This window comes from Mercurialis annua, linkage group LG7 (assembly GCF_937616625.2).
Source record: "Mercurialis annua linkage group LG7, ddMerAnnu1.2, whole genome shotgun sequence".
NCBI classification, from domain to species: domain Eukaryota; kingdom Viridiplantae; phylum Streptophyta; class Magnoliopsida; order Malpighiales; family Euphorbiaceae; genus Mercurialis; species Mercurialis annua.
The window spans coordinates 35604670-35622172 of NC_065576.1; the positions used below are offsets into that span (position 1 = coordinate 35604670).

Sequence of the window (17503 nt, forward strand, 5' to 3'; positions counted from 1 at the left end):
ACCAAATCGTTAACGGAATGAAACGTGAGGTACCAAATCGTTTGCAAAATGTTTGAAAATGAGGTACCAAATCGTTAAAATAATTAAATGTGAGGTACCAAATCGTTTACATAATTGAAACTGAGGTACCAAATCGTTTGAAAGTAAATATCAAATAATTAACGGAACTAACAGAAGGGTATTATAGTTTAAAAAATCAAAACTGATGTATCAAATCGTTTGATTTTCAAACAAGAGGTACCAAACTGTGAATTATGACAAACGTGAGGGGCCTTAAAGTAATTTGCTCATAAATAAATATATTTTAAAATCAAACAATCTGGTAGGTTGGTAATTTAGTTAGTTTGCAAAAATTAAAAAAAGAACATAAATAAAATAAATTTTTTAATTTATTTGGTTGATTTGGTTCATTTAGATAATCCAAATTTTAAACCAAACTAATTTTTTTAATCAAAGCCGAACCGTCGGAAAGTTATTGGTTCGATCATAAAACGATTTTTCGTCACAATCGTGGGTATTTGCAGATATTCGTGGGTATTGATAGTATTATAATACAAATAATTCCATTGACTAAACTATATTATTGAGATATGTTGATAATGTATTATATCATGGCTCTGTTTATAGGTAACCTTTAATTATGTTTAAATATAGACATATAGATCTTCTGTTATATTTTTGATTGAAGACAGAATAGTATTCTACCCATAATGAAATCCTAATTAATGTCAGTATCAATATCGTGCAGGATTCTTGATTAATCTTTCTTTTTGTTTCAATCACTGACAGAAGTATACAATATATATTTTAATAATCTTAATTTTTCTTTTGAAGAAAACCAAAAAAGAGCTCTATTACTTGATAGCAATAAAGAATACAACAAGCAGCAACTTACACTGTACAAAGCAAACAAAAGAGACTAAGCAGCTGCAGCCTACATCACAGCCTACAACAAAACAAGGAAAAACTCAAACCAACACAAGATCTCTACATGCTCTGCACTTTACAAATAGAATCATAAATAGGAGAATTGGTTTTTATAGAAGTAAACTTAGCCAGAGTAGCTAATTTAATTCTATAAATGATGTTATCTGTAACAGGATCTTCATGAGCAAAAATCTTTAAATTCCTTGATCTCCAGATGTGATAGGTAGTAGCAGTGAAGAGAATTCTTCTCATCGAGGCTCTAGCACACTTGCCAGTAGCTTTTCTATTGAACAAGCTAACTAATTGATATGATGAATTTTAGAAGTAGAAGAAGATTAGAAGATCTCAGAGAGTTTAGAAGTCTTTTTACTGCATAATCCCCATTGAATAATATTACAGACTTTATATAATGCATTAAGAAATAACTAATCAAGCTAAACTATAGGAAGTAAATCAACTTATCCCACTAAGGCCTAATATATTGGCTAATTAAAAGGACAATTCATAACCCACTACTGTAATGGTGGTTATGAACGTGATACATATCATTCCCTCCCCCTTAAAGATTCTTGTCCTCAAGGATAAAAATTTGAATATGATTTGGTAGCTCGTTTATCCTCGTCAACAAATGGATTGACATCTTCTATCATAAATAATTGTGGCCGCTGACATTGATGACCCGGACTGAACTTTTCCTCACAATAGTAGCACATTCCTTTCTCTCGACGTTCCCTTGCCTCTTGATTAGTTAATCGTCGAAAAGTAGTTGGATTAGCGTTGCCAGTGGAACTTCCACTATGCACTGGTGGAGGACCTAATACTCCAGGAGCTGAAGTGGAGTTATTCTTTGATGTCGTTGTTGTTGCGGGTTGCGAACAATGTTGATCATGTGGCTTTTTCTGCAATTGGTTGCGTTCTTCAATCAACCGTGCAACTCCTATCGCACTTGCCAAAGTGCTAGGTTGTTTGATCTTAACATCTATGCGAATATCATCATCAAGACCTGCAATAAAACAACCGATGAGGAATGTTTCGGGCAGACCGTCAACGCGATGGGAAAGCTTCTCAAAAGCTTCTTGATAAACTTCCACAGATGTAGTTTGTTTGAGCCTAGTTAAAGCTTCAGACGGGTCCTCATAATCCGTTGGCCCAAAACGTATGTGTACAGCCTTTGCGAACTCTTCCCAAATGAGCGGACCACGGAATTTTGTCAACCATCGATGCCATTGAAGAGCTATTCCTTCAAGATGAAAGGAAGCCAATTGCACTTGTTGTTCTGGCCCAACTTTTTGGAATTCAAAGTATTGTTCTGCTTTAAAAATCCAACCAGTTGGGTCCTCTCCATTAAATTTTGGAAAGTGAAGTTTGAGGCGGTGATGGTGGTCGTTGGGTATATAGGATCGCATAGTGTTTGGAGAATGAGATGTTTCGCCAGAGGAAAAAGGATTGATCTCAGGTTGGGCGATTTGGTTAGCTCGAGAGATTCGCAATGCTTGTAATTCAGTTAACACTGATTGTAGAGCAGCGTTAATTTGATCGAAGTTAGACTCATGTCGAGCCAAGGCTTCATTAACATCATTATGAAATTCAGCATTAGATTTGCCGCGAGTGTCCATTGTTGGATCTCAGGCTTTGATACCAATTGATATGATGAATTTTAGAAGTAGAAGAAGATTAGAAGATCTCAGAGAGTTTAGAAGTCTTTTTACTGCATAATCCCCATGGAATAATATTACAGACTTTATATAATGCATTAAGAAATAACTAATCAAGCTAAACTATAGGAAGTAAATCAACTTATCCCACTAAGGCCTAATATATTGGCTAATTAAAAGGACAATTCATAACCCACTACTGTAATGGTGGTTATGAACGTGATACATATCACTAATCTCCCCCAGTTGCTGATGTTATCAGGACAATTGCATATAGGCAAAATCTTACTCCAGATTCTTCTAGCAAGCTCACACTCAAAGAAGATATGATAAACAGATTCTCTACCTCCATCACACAAAGCACAGTCATCATCTTCAGTGACTCCCCAAGCTTTCAATTTGTTTTTTGTTCTGAGCCTCTTCTTCATTATAAGCTAGAGGATAAAATTGTATTTGTGAATTGAATTCTTCCCCCAAACCAGCTTGAACCAAGAGACTCTATCATGATGAGCTCTATAGATGCCCCAAGTTCTAGAAATAGAAAATTTTCCATTTTTGCTACTTTTCCAATTAATACTATCAGGCTCATTAGAAGTTACAAAGTTCCTTCTGATATAGTCCCAAGCTATGTCTGTATCTGCATCCATAGGGTCTGGGAACTTCCAGTTGCCATTTCTCCATAGGTCAGCAACTTTAGCATCTCTAGGAATGTCTGAATCCCTCATTTTCACTCTTGGAAACTTCTCAAGCATAGAGTACCCATGAGTCCAAGGATAATTCCAAAAACTTACACTGGTACCATCCCCTATCTTATAATCCAGAATGTTCTTGATATCATCTTTAATGCTGTGAATGCCTCTCCAAATCCAACTAGCGCTTTGGTTAGCTTTAACACCCCAGAAACTGCTCCTCTTAATCTTATTATCTTTTATCTAGTTTACCCAAATAGAGTTAACATTTTGAAGAAGCTGCCACACATGCTTGCTGATGGCTGCTCTATTCCAAGTGGATATGTCTTTTACCCTCAAGCCACCTTCAATTTTCATCTTAGACATTTCATCCCAAGAAGCAAGGGCATTGTTTCTGCCTTCTTTAGTCCCATTCCACAAAAATCTAGAACATATTTTTTGAATATTTTTGACAACATTCTTGGGCAAAATGACCACAGAAGCCCAAAAACTATGCATTCTCATAAGCACAGAGGTAATCAATTGCAGTCTGCCAACATAAGACAGAAAGTTACTAGTCCAGGAGTTGATTCTACTAGTAATTTTAGAGATAATACCATTACAGTCAACTTTGGATAATCTAGTGGAGATAAGAGGGATTCCTAGGTATCTAAGAGGCAGAATGTCTTCTTTGAATCCTAGGGAATTCATAATACTGACTTTCACACTATCATCAACATTACAGAAAAAAATTTGGCTTTTGGAAGGGTTAATTTCAAGGCCAGGGGTGTTTTTGAATTTAGAGAGGTTCTCAGTGAAGTATTTCACAGAATCAATATCTTCATGACAGAATAACATCAAGTCATCAGCAAACATAAGATGATTGAGCTTAAGATGGCACAGCTTTTGTGAAATTTAAAAGAATTATTAGCTCTATTAAGATTCCTGGAAAGAAATTTCATGCAAATGACAAAAAGGAGGGGAGAGATGGGATCCCCTTGACGAAGACCTTTTCTAGACTAAAACAAACACCATTATCACCATTCCAATTCACAGAATACCTAGTATTCCTAATACAGTTCATGATCAGGGTGATAGTGATATCAGGAAAATGAAGGTTAAAAAGCATTTCTTCAATAAAATCCCAAGAGATAGAGTCATAAGACTTTTTAAGATCTATTTTCATAAGACACCTAGGATTGCCTTTGTTAGAGCGATAATTTCTAACTAATTTATGAGCAAGCATGATATTGTAGGCTATAGACCTTTTGGGAATAAAAGCTGACTGGTTCTCAGAGATTAAATGACAAAGAATGAGACTGATTCTAGCAGCTAACACTTTAGATATCACTTTGTAAATGACATTACAACATGCAATGGGTCTAAAATCACTTAACTTTCAGCATTTGTGTTTTTAGGGATGATATTTATGGAGGTGTTATTAATGAGTTTGAGAAATTTACCAGATTAAAAAGCTTCCTGGACAGCTTTGATAATATCCTCTTTAACAACTCCCCAAGCAGATTTATAGAAGTGACTATTAAAGCCATATGGACCAGCTTTTTCGTCTGATCCTATAGAAAAAACTGCCTCTCTAACCTCCTCTTTTGTGTCATCTTTAGAGAGATTGATACTGTCTTCCTCTGTGTCACGACCCAAATTATTGAGCCGAGACCGGCGCTAGGGAATAGGAGTGGTAGCTCCGAAACCCGTAGCAAGCCTAAAACCACTAATAATTTTTCGCATTTAAAAGTATAATATTGTATATAAAACATTTTCAGAAAACTCTTTTAAATAGTATAATTATAGATATTAAAATATCATATCAGAGTTTACATTAAAATCAATCATTTGAAGTCAATTCACAAATCTGCTACTGACTCCTATTGACTACTGCAGCTCTAGGACCTCATACTTGTGCAAGTCCAACGACTTTTGGCACAATGAATATGGTTTGTCTGATCCGACTTCTACTACCTGCAAACATCAGAGTGAGGGGTCAGTATTTGGGAAAATACTGAGTGAGTATGCAAATTACTAACGGTATTATTAAATTTACAACATCGCATACTCAGAATATAATTCATGGCTTTACATTTCATAACTATCGTACTTAACCTCATCCTCCTGACATCGATAGCGAAGCCAACCGATGTATCCTACATGCCTGACATCGATAGCGAAGCCAACCGATGTATCCTATATGCCTGACATCGATAGCGAAGCCAACCGATGTATCCTATACGTCTGACATCGATAGCGAAGCCAACCGATGTATCCGATAAGTCTGACATCGATAGCAAAGCCAACCGATGTATCCAATATGTCTGACATCGATAGCAAAGCCAACCGATGTATCCGATTCAACTCACACAAACCAATCTAATATCTCATGCAGACCATAAACATCATCACAAGGTTGATGTATCAAAGCAATCAAACATAACAAAAGCCCATACAAACAAATCATATAAATGCGATGTACAAATAACAACATTCATAGTATATGAAAATAGCTTTTATAATAATAATAATAATACGCGAAAGTAAATTGCCACTCACAGTGACCGCTATTCCTTATATCCGAACGTAAGCTCCAAGAGACTGGCCCGTCAATCTTTGCCGAGCTCCTTGGATCGTCATACTCATAGCTCGATTTCCCGTCACATCTATCATAGGATTCTATCGTTAAAACGTATACTTAGAGAATCTATTCTAACGATTATTCTAACCACCGAACATGACCAAAAGAGCAAAACATAAGCCGTCGCGTTCTAAACGTATCTTTCTTGATATCTATTACCAAATCTCATCCTTACACTTGGTTAATACCATTAGTGATGTTTAACTATCAATTAAGCCTTTCTTAATATGCTTATTCCAAAAGCCTAGCTCAAAACGTCAAGTTCCATGTCCATTTCATGCTATCGGAAGCTATTTTTCGCTCACGGAGTCCCCCCGGAGGTTACGATCGAAGTAGGGCACATCGTGCTAGCTTGGCACGTCGTGCCCCTCATTTTTCATGAAGGGCACGTCGTGCCCTTCCTTGTGCACGTCGTGCACCCCTACTGGTGCACGTCGTGCACCCTTGTGGTGCACGTCGTGCACCTCTGGTGGTGCACGTCGTTCACTCTTGTGGTGCACGTCGTGCCCACAACGTTTTTGACGAATCTGGACCGTTTTCGAGGCCCCAAATCACTCTAAAATCCTTATATCACATACCCAATCCATCTAGATTCAAAACTCATCAAGAATCCATACGAAAATGATGAAAAACGACATGTTTTCGGCGTTTCGATTCGAACGTAGCATTTTTCATCGAAACAGCCCGTATCTTTTGATTTTAACACCCAAATCAGAAATATTACCTTGATATGATGTTTAGGATTGATAGAGCTTCCAATTCCGAAGAGTTTGCCGCGAAAATCGTCCGAAAAGAATGCCGAACGGCGAAACGGCGGCGAAACGACGATGATCGTCGTTTTTTCCTTATCTGATACCCTTTTCTCCTTCTTTCTCGATTATTCCATCTGATTCATATGATAACTTCTTATATCATGGTTAACTTGCTATTTTAATCCTTGTTTTGTTTATTTGTCACAACTAATTCTTTAAACTTTTCTTTCGTTCATTTTAGTCCTTCGCTTAATCAATTAACCATTTAACCAATTTGTATACGTATTATTTATATCTAATAAATAATACTAACCCAAAATTATTAATTTTCCATCAATAATCTTCTAATTGCTATTCTCGAAGCTCAAATGGCTAATTTACACTTTGGTCCTTGAACTTTTCAAAAATTGCGATTTAGCCCAAAACACATCCGCGTCCAAATTTTAAAAGGTCTCCGATTGACCTGAAATTTTTACCACATATACTATAAAACATTTCGCGGATCTAGGCGAAATAATTTCCCTTTTCGGGACTTAACTGGTTAAATTACCACTTTAGTCCCTGAACTCTAGTTTGGGACTTTTCTTGACATTTTTCCTTTTCATTTAAATTCCAACTTTAGAATTGGAATATGATGTTAAATTCCGCATAATTACTTTAATTTCTTGAAAATTATTTCCGATATCGCCACCCTGGCGAATCAGAACTGGACACATGGTCCAATTAAATACTTAATTATTTTGGGGTATTACATTCTTCCCCCCTTATAAAAATTCGTCCTCGAATTTTCATATACTTTTCTTACTTTAATCCCCTTTACATCTAGAATTTTTTTTTGTTTATAGTACGGATACCGTGTTCATCCTACGACACTGGTCAACACATGGAATCATCATTCCAAATTCTGTACTTCTTGCACTTTGATGTCAGTTATCACTGACAACTTTACTTTTGATTTCTTCTCTTTAAACTTTCAGTTCCTTATTGATATCCAATGGTAGTTCGTCTTAACGACGTCTTATCATCAAAGATGTAGTACTCATATGTACTTACCATTCTATGTTCTTGATTCTTTACTTTCGTTCAATACGTCTAATCCTATCATCGTTCCTTGTTGAGTAATGTGAATATTCAATTAGCTCATACTTCTTTATTTGTGTTGTCTCTTTCATATGGCCGACATCACGGCCTGATCCTTATTTATCATCGTACTGGGATCTTCATCCCATTATCCGTTATCCTCTTTGGTCTCGTTACTTCACTTTTCGTACAAAATTTCCTTTGCTATCGCCACTTATCATGATTATCCATGAGATGAATCCTCATGACGCATTTTTATAAGGTCTTTATTCACTCTCCTTGTAAGGCTTACTTGACTTATTTCTTACGTCTATACATTTCGTATGTTTCTTAACTTACTTCCTTTTTCTGTAACATGACGCACTATTCTTGAAATTCCTTGTCTCTTCTACCTCACATCGATCTGTTTCATCAATCTGGTTTTCAACCAGATAGGATTGTCATATAGGTCGCTGAATTCTTATTTTAATAAGACAGAGTGTGACCAATGCTTTGGTAAGCTTTCTTTGCTTATAATCCCTAAACGAGGATCTTAATCCTTTTCCAATCATATACTTGCATCAGAATGTCCTCTGATGACATCGTTACTTGCTCCATATTTGATCTTTTTATTCATCATAATCTAACTTTTTCTTATCTATTCCTTCCTTCCAATTCTCAATCTTAATTGGCTCTTAGCTTTCAAATCATTTCCCTTTACTATCACGTAGTACTAAACTTACTTCTCATTACTATTCATGATCTTTCCATTTCACTTGTTATTCCTACTTCTATCCATATCGTAGGTATACTTCTTTGTTACTTTCTTTGACTTCTTGTCCTTAGTTAACCAATAGGATTAATAGTCTAAATGCTATTATCCTATGGTATTCTTATTGCGTTCCTAATTCACGCTTTTATCATATTTCTTGATTATCTTCTATTGCATTCTTTGCTTTCCTCCTCAGCGCCTTTTGTACATCGTATACTACTTGCTTTTAATATCCACAACATCGATCATTAATAGAGAATCGTGGTCTTTTCGTCTAAATTTCCCGATGTAGTACGTTCTCAATCGTATATATATTATCATGGCCGTCTGTGAAGCCGATCATATGCGGGTATCACCTCTATCGCATCTCGTATTCCTGATTTTTCTTGTTTCGGCACTCTGAACGTCGATTACCAATTAAATAATGGGTCGCAATTCTTTTGCCTGAATTATCGACGTAGTGCATTCTCCATTACTTACATATCGCCCTATTGTACCCTTACTGAAATCTTAACTGTCAGTGGATCCATTCATATGACTCTATCATCTTTATCCCTTTTTGTTTCTATGCGTTGACGACTACATAGAATTTAATCCTTATGATCCTCTCGTCATCTTTCCACGTGACTTTCTCTTTTTCATTTCTCAATAACTCTTATCAAGTTCCTTGCGACATACGCAGGTTATCCGTACTTTCCTTAACTCTGTTTACTTTAACTAACTTCTTATTATCCATAATCTACTTTTGCGTCTTTATACTTTATCATATACGTCATGTACCTTTAGCAATCCCTCGACCGTACGCAGGAAGTCAGTGGAATATAGTCCTACTGGTAGCATTTCTTGTGAAAAGGAGCGCATTTGCTTCCTAACCTGATCAGAGCCACTCGTGTCTGACCATTGGCTATCTCCGCATCCTCCCTCAGATTGTGATATTACCGTACACTGGATCAGAAATGCTTACTCCAGTACTCCTCGACATCGGACTAGTATGATAACTCTTCTTCCTCGAAGTCATCTTCCTGAGGATCTCTTTCTGGGAATGTATCAAACAAATTTGATCGTGTCTAATACATCTTAATCCTTTGAGGATCATAATCAATCTTCTATATCGATCACATTATACACTTTATTCTTTATTTGATCTAACTTGAAGTCTAAGGTTTAGCACTTCACAAGCATCCATTACATTTGTACCTTTTTCAGCCTATTATTTCGCTTCATAATTGATACCTTGAGGTGGAAGTTTCAACTCTCAATCCACCGATTGCAGTTTTTGTTGTTTATTTCTTGATCTAAGTACCTTGATCTTTCCCGATTATCCTCAACCAGAACTAATAGTTGAAAGAATTTCCCAAATCGGGTCACAAACTTAGTTCATGTTATTTGGTCTTTCACCACTCTAATTGCATGTCGGAACTAATTATAGGTTGAACCTTTCATCGACATCTTTATTGACATTACTGTTTGTCCGTCATCCACTCGATTTGTACGAGCATCTTACTTTACTTTCCTAGTGGATTTAGCATACCGCTTGATCCATCAAACGTTTTTAGTCTTAACTTAAGTATAAAAACATCAAATCTCTACATGTGTTCCTTCCTTCACGTTGATACTATCTTTGTATCCCTCATCATACGCCCTCTTGGCTCATCATCCTTATCCATATATATCTTCCATTGATACTCCTATTAAACTAATCCAAGCCCTTAATTCAACGATCGCAGCGATTAATACTTAGGTAATCGTCTTATAAACGTCATATCCCGATATTAACTTGCTCCAACGGCTTAATTCAAAGTCAACACAGTTTTACTAAACCTTCATAGGTATTTCTTTCTTCACGCTAATATTGTCTTTATATCCATTGTCTTAATTGGCACACAATTCCTTATATCAGTTGCTTTTTTGGCTAACTGATTCATAATGACGTTGGGCTACGGCGGCACTTCCGATGCCTGTATGTTCCCACTTTACTTTGCTAAGTTTCCGTTGTCCTTTATCTCGTCTCTGGCCGTTACTGACCAATTGGAGTAGATTGCATTTACTTTGGTTACCTCGATTTTCTTCTCGCGCCTCATACACTTGCTGTGTAATAGCGCGTGTTTGTGCAGTTCTTTATTCATAGTATAGCGATTATATAAAGGAATACTGATAAATTCCTTAAAATATAACCCTTACTAATCATCACGTCTAATCGCTGTCCACGTACGTTGGACTTTAGAAACGTCTCCTCCCTTTTTACCTTCTATGATACGTCTCTTATTGCTAGTCTTCTGAGTGTTCTGACTCATCATTGACTAGCCAATTGCCAAAACATATACTCGCGTTGTATATGTTAAACGCATATTACTATCGTAGCTATAAGAATCTATGTTGACCGGATTCAAGAAAATCAGTGTCCCCTAGATTTTCTTGATTACGTATCGCCTCTTAAGTCTTGCGAGCATTCCACTCACATAGACTTAACCAAACATCATGGGTATCAAATCACATCATACATGTTCTATACATTATTAATCGGATATAAATTATTATCCGAACACATATATTATTCTAACTGTGTACTAGCCTGTTTAATCAAGGCTAAGTTCATTAACTAGAGACACAAATCCTATGCTCTCACAATTATACTTGTTCATTCGCCTCCTAGCCTTGATCACAGCTTGCTCGCGAGCATCTCACTTCCGTCACAGAGTTCTGGTCTAGGTATACTTACATAAAAACAAAACTTCTTTGAAAACTCTTTCAAATAAAACGACTCATTTGAAAATTTCATTTAAATCTTAGCAAAATTGTGCACTAGGGTGATGACGTCTCTCATCCCCAAAGAGTTGCCACATCTCACCTCTTTGTCTGAACATAATGCATATGATGCATGTCCTATTGATGCATGTATTGATGTATGTAGTGATGCATTTTCTATCGATGTCGTGGCAATTATCAATGGCTATTACGGGTCTAGGCACAATTATGCTTTTAGAATCGTTAAATAAATAACTTTAACAAGTTATAAACTTTACGTTTTGTAAGTTCTCTAGACCTTAAAACTCTGTCTCCGGCAAGTTTCTCCCACTTCTATAACTTTGCATTCCTCCTTCACACTCTTTCTGAAATTTCGATCGATCGAATTCTATTGCATCTATCACGTTATCTGATGCTAAGCACACATATATATGACATCAAATCAAAATCATATCATTTATATTCTTTTCACAGGAGGCAATACATCTCCTAGAAGTTTCATTCCAATAGGCATATCATGCGTGCCTATCCAATCGAAAAGAAAATACGTGTATGTATCTCATATACACGTGTCGTAAGAAGCAAACACACATTTCACAAATCAATATGTCATACTGATCACAAAGCAAGTCACACTAACGACCTGGATCAGACAAACCTTCACTCTATAGCTGCACTAGTTCCTAGGTTACTTGACCGACAAACGCATCTAAGCAGAGGTCACTGGACCAACTGCTCTGATACCACAATTGTCACGACCCAAATTATTGAGCCGAGACCGGCGCTAGGGAATAGGAGTGGTAGCTCCGAAACCCGTAGCAAGCCTAAAACCACTAATAATTTTTCGCATTTAAAAGTATAATATTGTATATAAAACATTTTCAGAAAACTCTTTTAAATAGTATAATTATAGATATTAAAATATCATATCAGAGTTTACATTAAAATCAATCATTTGAAGTCAATTCACAAATCTGCTACTGACTCCTATTGACTACTGCAGCTCTAGGACCTCATACTTGTGCAAGTCCAACGACTTTTGGCACAATGAATATGGTTTGTCTGATCCGACTTCTACTACCTGCAAACATCAGAGTGAGGGGTCAGTATTTGGGAAAATACTGAGTGAGTATGCAAATTACTAACGGTATTATTAAATTTACAACATCGCATACTCAGAATATAATTCATGGCTTTACATTTCATAACTATCGTACTTAACCTCATCCTCCTGACATCGATAGCGAAGCCAACCGATGTATCCTACATGCCTGACATCGATAGCGAAGCCAACCGATGTATCCTATATGCCTGACATCGATAGCGAAGCCAACCGATGTATCCTATACGTCTGACATCGATAGCGAAGCCAACCGATGTATCCGATAAGTCTGACATCGATAGCAAAGCCAACCGATGTATCCAATATGTCTGACATCGATAGCAAAGCCAACCGATGTATCCGATTCAACTCACACAAACCAATCTAATATCTCATGCAGACCATAAACATCATCACAAGGTTGATGTATCAAAGCAATCAAACATAACAAAAGCCCATACAAACAAATCATATAAATGCGATGTACAAATAACAACATTCATAGTATATGAAAATAGCTTTTATAATAATAATAATAATACGCGAAAGTAAATTGCCACTCACAGTGACCGCTATTCCTTATATCCGAACGTAAGCTCCAAGAGACTGGCCCGTCAATCTTTGCCGAGCTCCTTGGATCGTCATACTCATAGCTCGATTTCCCGTCACATCTATCATAGGATTCTATCGTTAAAACGTATACTTAGAGAATCTATTCTAACGATTATTCTAACCACCGAACATGACCAAAAGAGCAAAACATAAGCCGTCGCGTTCTAAACGTATCTTTCTTGATATCTATTACCAAATCTCATCCTTACACTTGGTTAATACCATTAGTGATGTTTAACTATCAATTAAGCCTTTCTTAATATGCTTATTCCAAAAGCCTAGCTCAAAACGTCAAGTTCCATGTCCATTTCATGCTATCGGAAGCTATTTTTCGCTCACGGAGTCCCCCCGGAGGTTACGATCGAAGTAGGGCACATCGTGCTAGCTTGGCACGTCGTGCCCCTCATTTTTCATGAAGGGCACGTCGTGCCCTTCCTTGTGCACGTCGTGCACCCCTACTGGTGCACGTCGTGCACCCTTGTGGTGCACGTCGTGCACCTCTGGTGGTGCACGTCGTTCACTCTTGTGGTGCACGTCGTGCCCACAACGTTTTTGACGAATCTGGACCGTTTTCGAGGCCCCAAATCACTCTAAAATCCTTATATCACATACCCAATCCATCTAGATTCAAAACTCATCAAGAATCCATACGAAAATGATGAAAAACGACATGTTTTCGGCGTTTCGATTCGAACGTAGCATTTTTCATCGAAACAGCCCGTATCTTTTGATTTTAACACCCAAATCAGAAATATTACCTTGATATGATGTTTAGGATTGATAGAGCTTCCAATTCCGAAGAGTTTGCCGCGAAAATCGTCCGAAAAGAATGCCGAACGGCGAAACGGCGGCGAAACGACGATGATCGTCGTTTTTTCCTTATCTGATACCCTTTTCTCCTTCTTTCTCGATTATTCCATCTGATTCATATGATAACTTCTTATATCATGGTTAACTTGCTATTTTAATCCTTGTTTTGTTTATTTGTCACAACTAATTCTTTAAACTTTTCTTTCGTTCATTTTAGTCCTTCGCTTAATCAATTAACCATTTAACCAATTTGTATACGTATTATTTATATCTAATAAATAATACTAACCCAAAATTATTAATTTTCCATCAATAATCTTCTAATTGCTATTCTCGAAGCTCAAATGGCTAATTTACACTTTGGTCCTTGAACTTTTCAAAAATTGCGATTTAGCCCAAAACACATCCGCGTCCAAATTTTAAAAGGTCTCCGATTGACCTGAAATTTTTACCACATATACTATAAAACATTTCGCGGATCTAGGCGAAATAATTTCCCTTTTCGGGACTTAACTGGTTAAATTACCACTTTAGTCCCTGAACTCTAGTTTGGGACTTTTCTTGACATTTTTCCTTTTCATTTAAATTCCAACTTTAGAATTGGAATATGATGTTAAATTCCGCATAATTACTTTAATTTCTTGAAAATTATTTCCGATATCGCCACCCTGGCGAATCAGAACTGGACACATGGTCCAATTAAATACTTAATTATTTTGGGGTATTACACTCTGATATGACAGGGCCATCCCTTAAAGAATCTCTATCAATATGATTTCTCACAAAACCATTATTGCTGAAAAGGTTCTTACAGTAGTTGGTCATTTCTCCGTGAATTTCATCTTTATCAATAATGAATCTATCAGAGTCCACTTTAAGAATAGAAATAATGTTCCTACTTCTTCTTTGCTTAACTGAGTTGTGGAAGAACTTAGTGTTGGAGTCCCCTAGATTTAGCCAATTAATTCTGGATTGTTGTTTATAAAAGCTCTCTTCACTAATCAAAAGCTTCCTCAGATGGTTCACCATAGCTCTTTCCTCCTCCAGTAAACTGGTATCAAGAGGATCTAACTGAATATCTTTCTAAATTTTCTCCAACATACTTCTTTGAGTTTGAACTCTTTGGGAAATACCAGAATAGAACTTTTTGTTAAGCTTGGAAAGCTTGTTTTTAATCCCCTCAGCTTCTTAACAATTTTAAACATAGTGAAACCCTGATACTCTTCATGCCACTCATCTTCTATAATCCTGTTATGCTCAGGATTTTGAGACCAGAGATTAAGATACCTGAAGCTGCTCTTCTTCCTGTAATTAGCTTCCATAATATTGATTATCAGAGGACTGTGATATGATATCCCATTTGGCATGACTTCAAAAAATGATTTTTGAAACTTATTCTGCCAATCACCATTAACAGGGGCTCTGTCAATTCTCCTCCAAATTATGTTGTTTATCTGATTATTACTCCACGTATAAAACCAACCTATACTCCTTAATTCAACAAGCCAAATCATTGCCATACAATTAGCCATCTCAGTAGCATGGTTCAAGTCCAAGCTATTACCTCCACATCTATCTTTATCAGACATCACCGCATTGAAATCCCCTTGAATAGCCCATGAATTGTCAATACTTCTAGCTATAGAATTGAGACTTAACCATAAGCTCTGTCTATCCTTGATATCATTGGCTTCATAAATGGCAGACCAATAAAACATACAATCTCCCTTAGTTACTTTGCAATGAATCAATTGATCTGACTTGTAGAGGACATCAACTGTAATCTTTGAGTTATACACAACCCAAATTCTTCCTATATCTGAGAAATCATAATTCTCAATAACTTTCCAACCTTGTAAGTTTAACTTCTTCCAAATCCTTTCAAAATTAATTTTCCCAACTCCAGTTTCTAATAACCTAGCAAACATAATTTTTTTGTTAACAAGCAGCTTTTGAACTTCTGCTTGCTTCAGGGAGTCATTCAAACCCCTGACATTCCAACTCAAGGAATTCATCTTCCTCTATCCAGAGGCTTAATAAGCCTCCTGGAAGGACCCTTCTCAATAGTAACTTTAGCACTAAATTGATTCATAGGTTGCATGCCTGAAGGTCTCAAATCTGATTGAACCTCCAAATTCTTCTTATCCACAAACTTGTTTTTCTGCTTCTTACTAGTAACAAGTTGAAATCCATCCTCCACTTCAGGATCTTTTGGAGGTGTTTTAAGACTAGAAGCCTCAATCCTCTTATCTCCATTATCTTCCTTTCTTATATCCTCTTTAACATTTTCATCAACAGCTGTTTCAATCTTTTTTTCTTCTTCTGGGGCAATTTCCTTGTCTTCATTAATGGCTACAGCTTCTTTACCATCAGATTTGGCAACCCATATTTCTACTTTCTAACAATTTCTATGCCCTAACTTTTTGCAAGCAGAGCAAAGAACTGGTTTCCATTCGTAAACCACCATTTGACAAATCTGTTCTCCATCAGCATCCTCTATTATCACTGTATCTGGAAAAGTCCCTTTCAGTTTCATATCAATGAGAACTCTGGCATAAGAGAGTTTAGACCTCTCTCTTATACATCTATCTGCAAATAAGGGTCCCCCTAGAGTGCTGGCTATTGCACTTAGAGATTCAGAGCTCCAAAACTCCCAAGGAAGCATAGGCAGCTTAACCCAGACAGGAACAGAAACTACCTCTTCAATATCAAAATTCATTCTCCTTTTCCATTCTGAAGAAGAAGAGGATACTTGTCAAAAGTAATTGGTCCATCCGCCATAGCTTTTAGTTTTCCTTCTTCTGACTCGAAAACGAAGGCAAATAGGTTGGGTTTGATTTGATATCAATTAACCCCTAACTTCCCCCTATCGATCTCTAATAAAGCTCTGCAGCTTATAGAATTGTAATACCCCAAAATAATTAAGTATTTAATTGGACCATGTGTCCAGTTCTGATTCGCCAGGGTGGCGATATCGGAAATAATTTTCAAGAAATTAAAGTAATTATGCGGAATTTAACATCATATTCCAATTCTAAAGTTGGAATTTAAATGAAAAGGAAAAATGTCAAGAAAAGTCCCAAACTAGAGTTCAGGGACTAAAGTGGTAATTTAACCAGTTAAGTCCCGAAAAGGGAAATTATTTCGCCTAGATCCGCGAAATGTTTTATAGTATATGTGGTAAAAATTTCAGGTCAATCGGAGACCTTTTAAAATTTGGACGCGGATGTGTTTTGGGCTAAATCGCAATTTTTGAAAAGTTCAAGGACCAAAGTGTAAATTAGCCATTTGAGCTTCGAGAATAGCAATTAGAAGATTATTGATGGAAAATTAATAATTTTGGGTTAGTATTATTTATTAGATATAAATAATACGTATACAAATTGGTTAAATGGTTAATTGATTAAGCGAAGGACTAAAATGAACGAAAGAAAAGTTTAAAGAATTAGTTGTGACAAATAAACAAAACAAGGATTAAAATAGCAAGTTAACCATGATATAAGAAGTTATCATATGAATCAGATGGAATAATCGAGAAAGAAGGAGAAAAGGGTATCAGATAAGGAAAAAACGACGATCATCGTCGTTTCGCCGCCGTTTCGCCGTTCGGCATTCTTTTCGGACGATTTTCGCGGCAAACTCTTCGGAATTGGAAGCTCTATCAATCCTAAACATCATATCAAGGTAATATTTCTGATTTGGGTGTTAAAATCAAAAGATACGGGCTGTTTCGATGAAAAATGCTACGTTCGAATCG

General features: G+C 36.6%; 1 protein-coding gene across 1 annotated transcript; it reads right to left on the minus strand.

Annotated features, from left to right (window-relative positions):
• Positions 1 to 3016: 3016 nt before the first annotated feature.
• LOC126657101 (uncharacterized) lies at positions 3017 to 15761 on the minus strand. Its single transcript, XM_050351729.1, has 8 exons — positions 14880 to 15761; positions 14475 to 14829; positions 11529 to 11637; positions 10395 to 10593; positions 9417 to 9513; positions 4260 to 4588; positions 3560 to 4153; positions 3017 to 3514 (listed from the first exon to the last, which is right to left on the minus strand). The coding sequence occupies exons 1-8, from the start codon at positions 15759 to 15761 to the stop codon at positions 3017 to 3019; spliced, it is 3063 nt and encodes a 1020-aa protein (XP_050207686.1).
• Positions 15762 to 17503: the final 1742 nt, after the last annotated feature.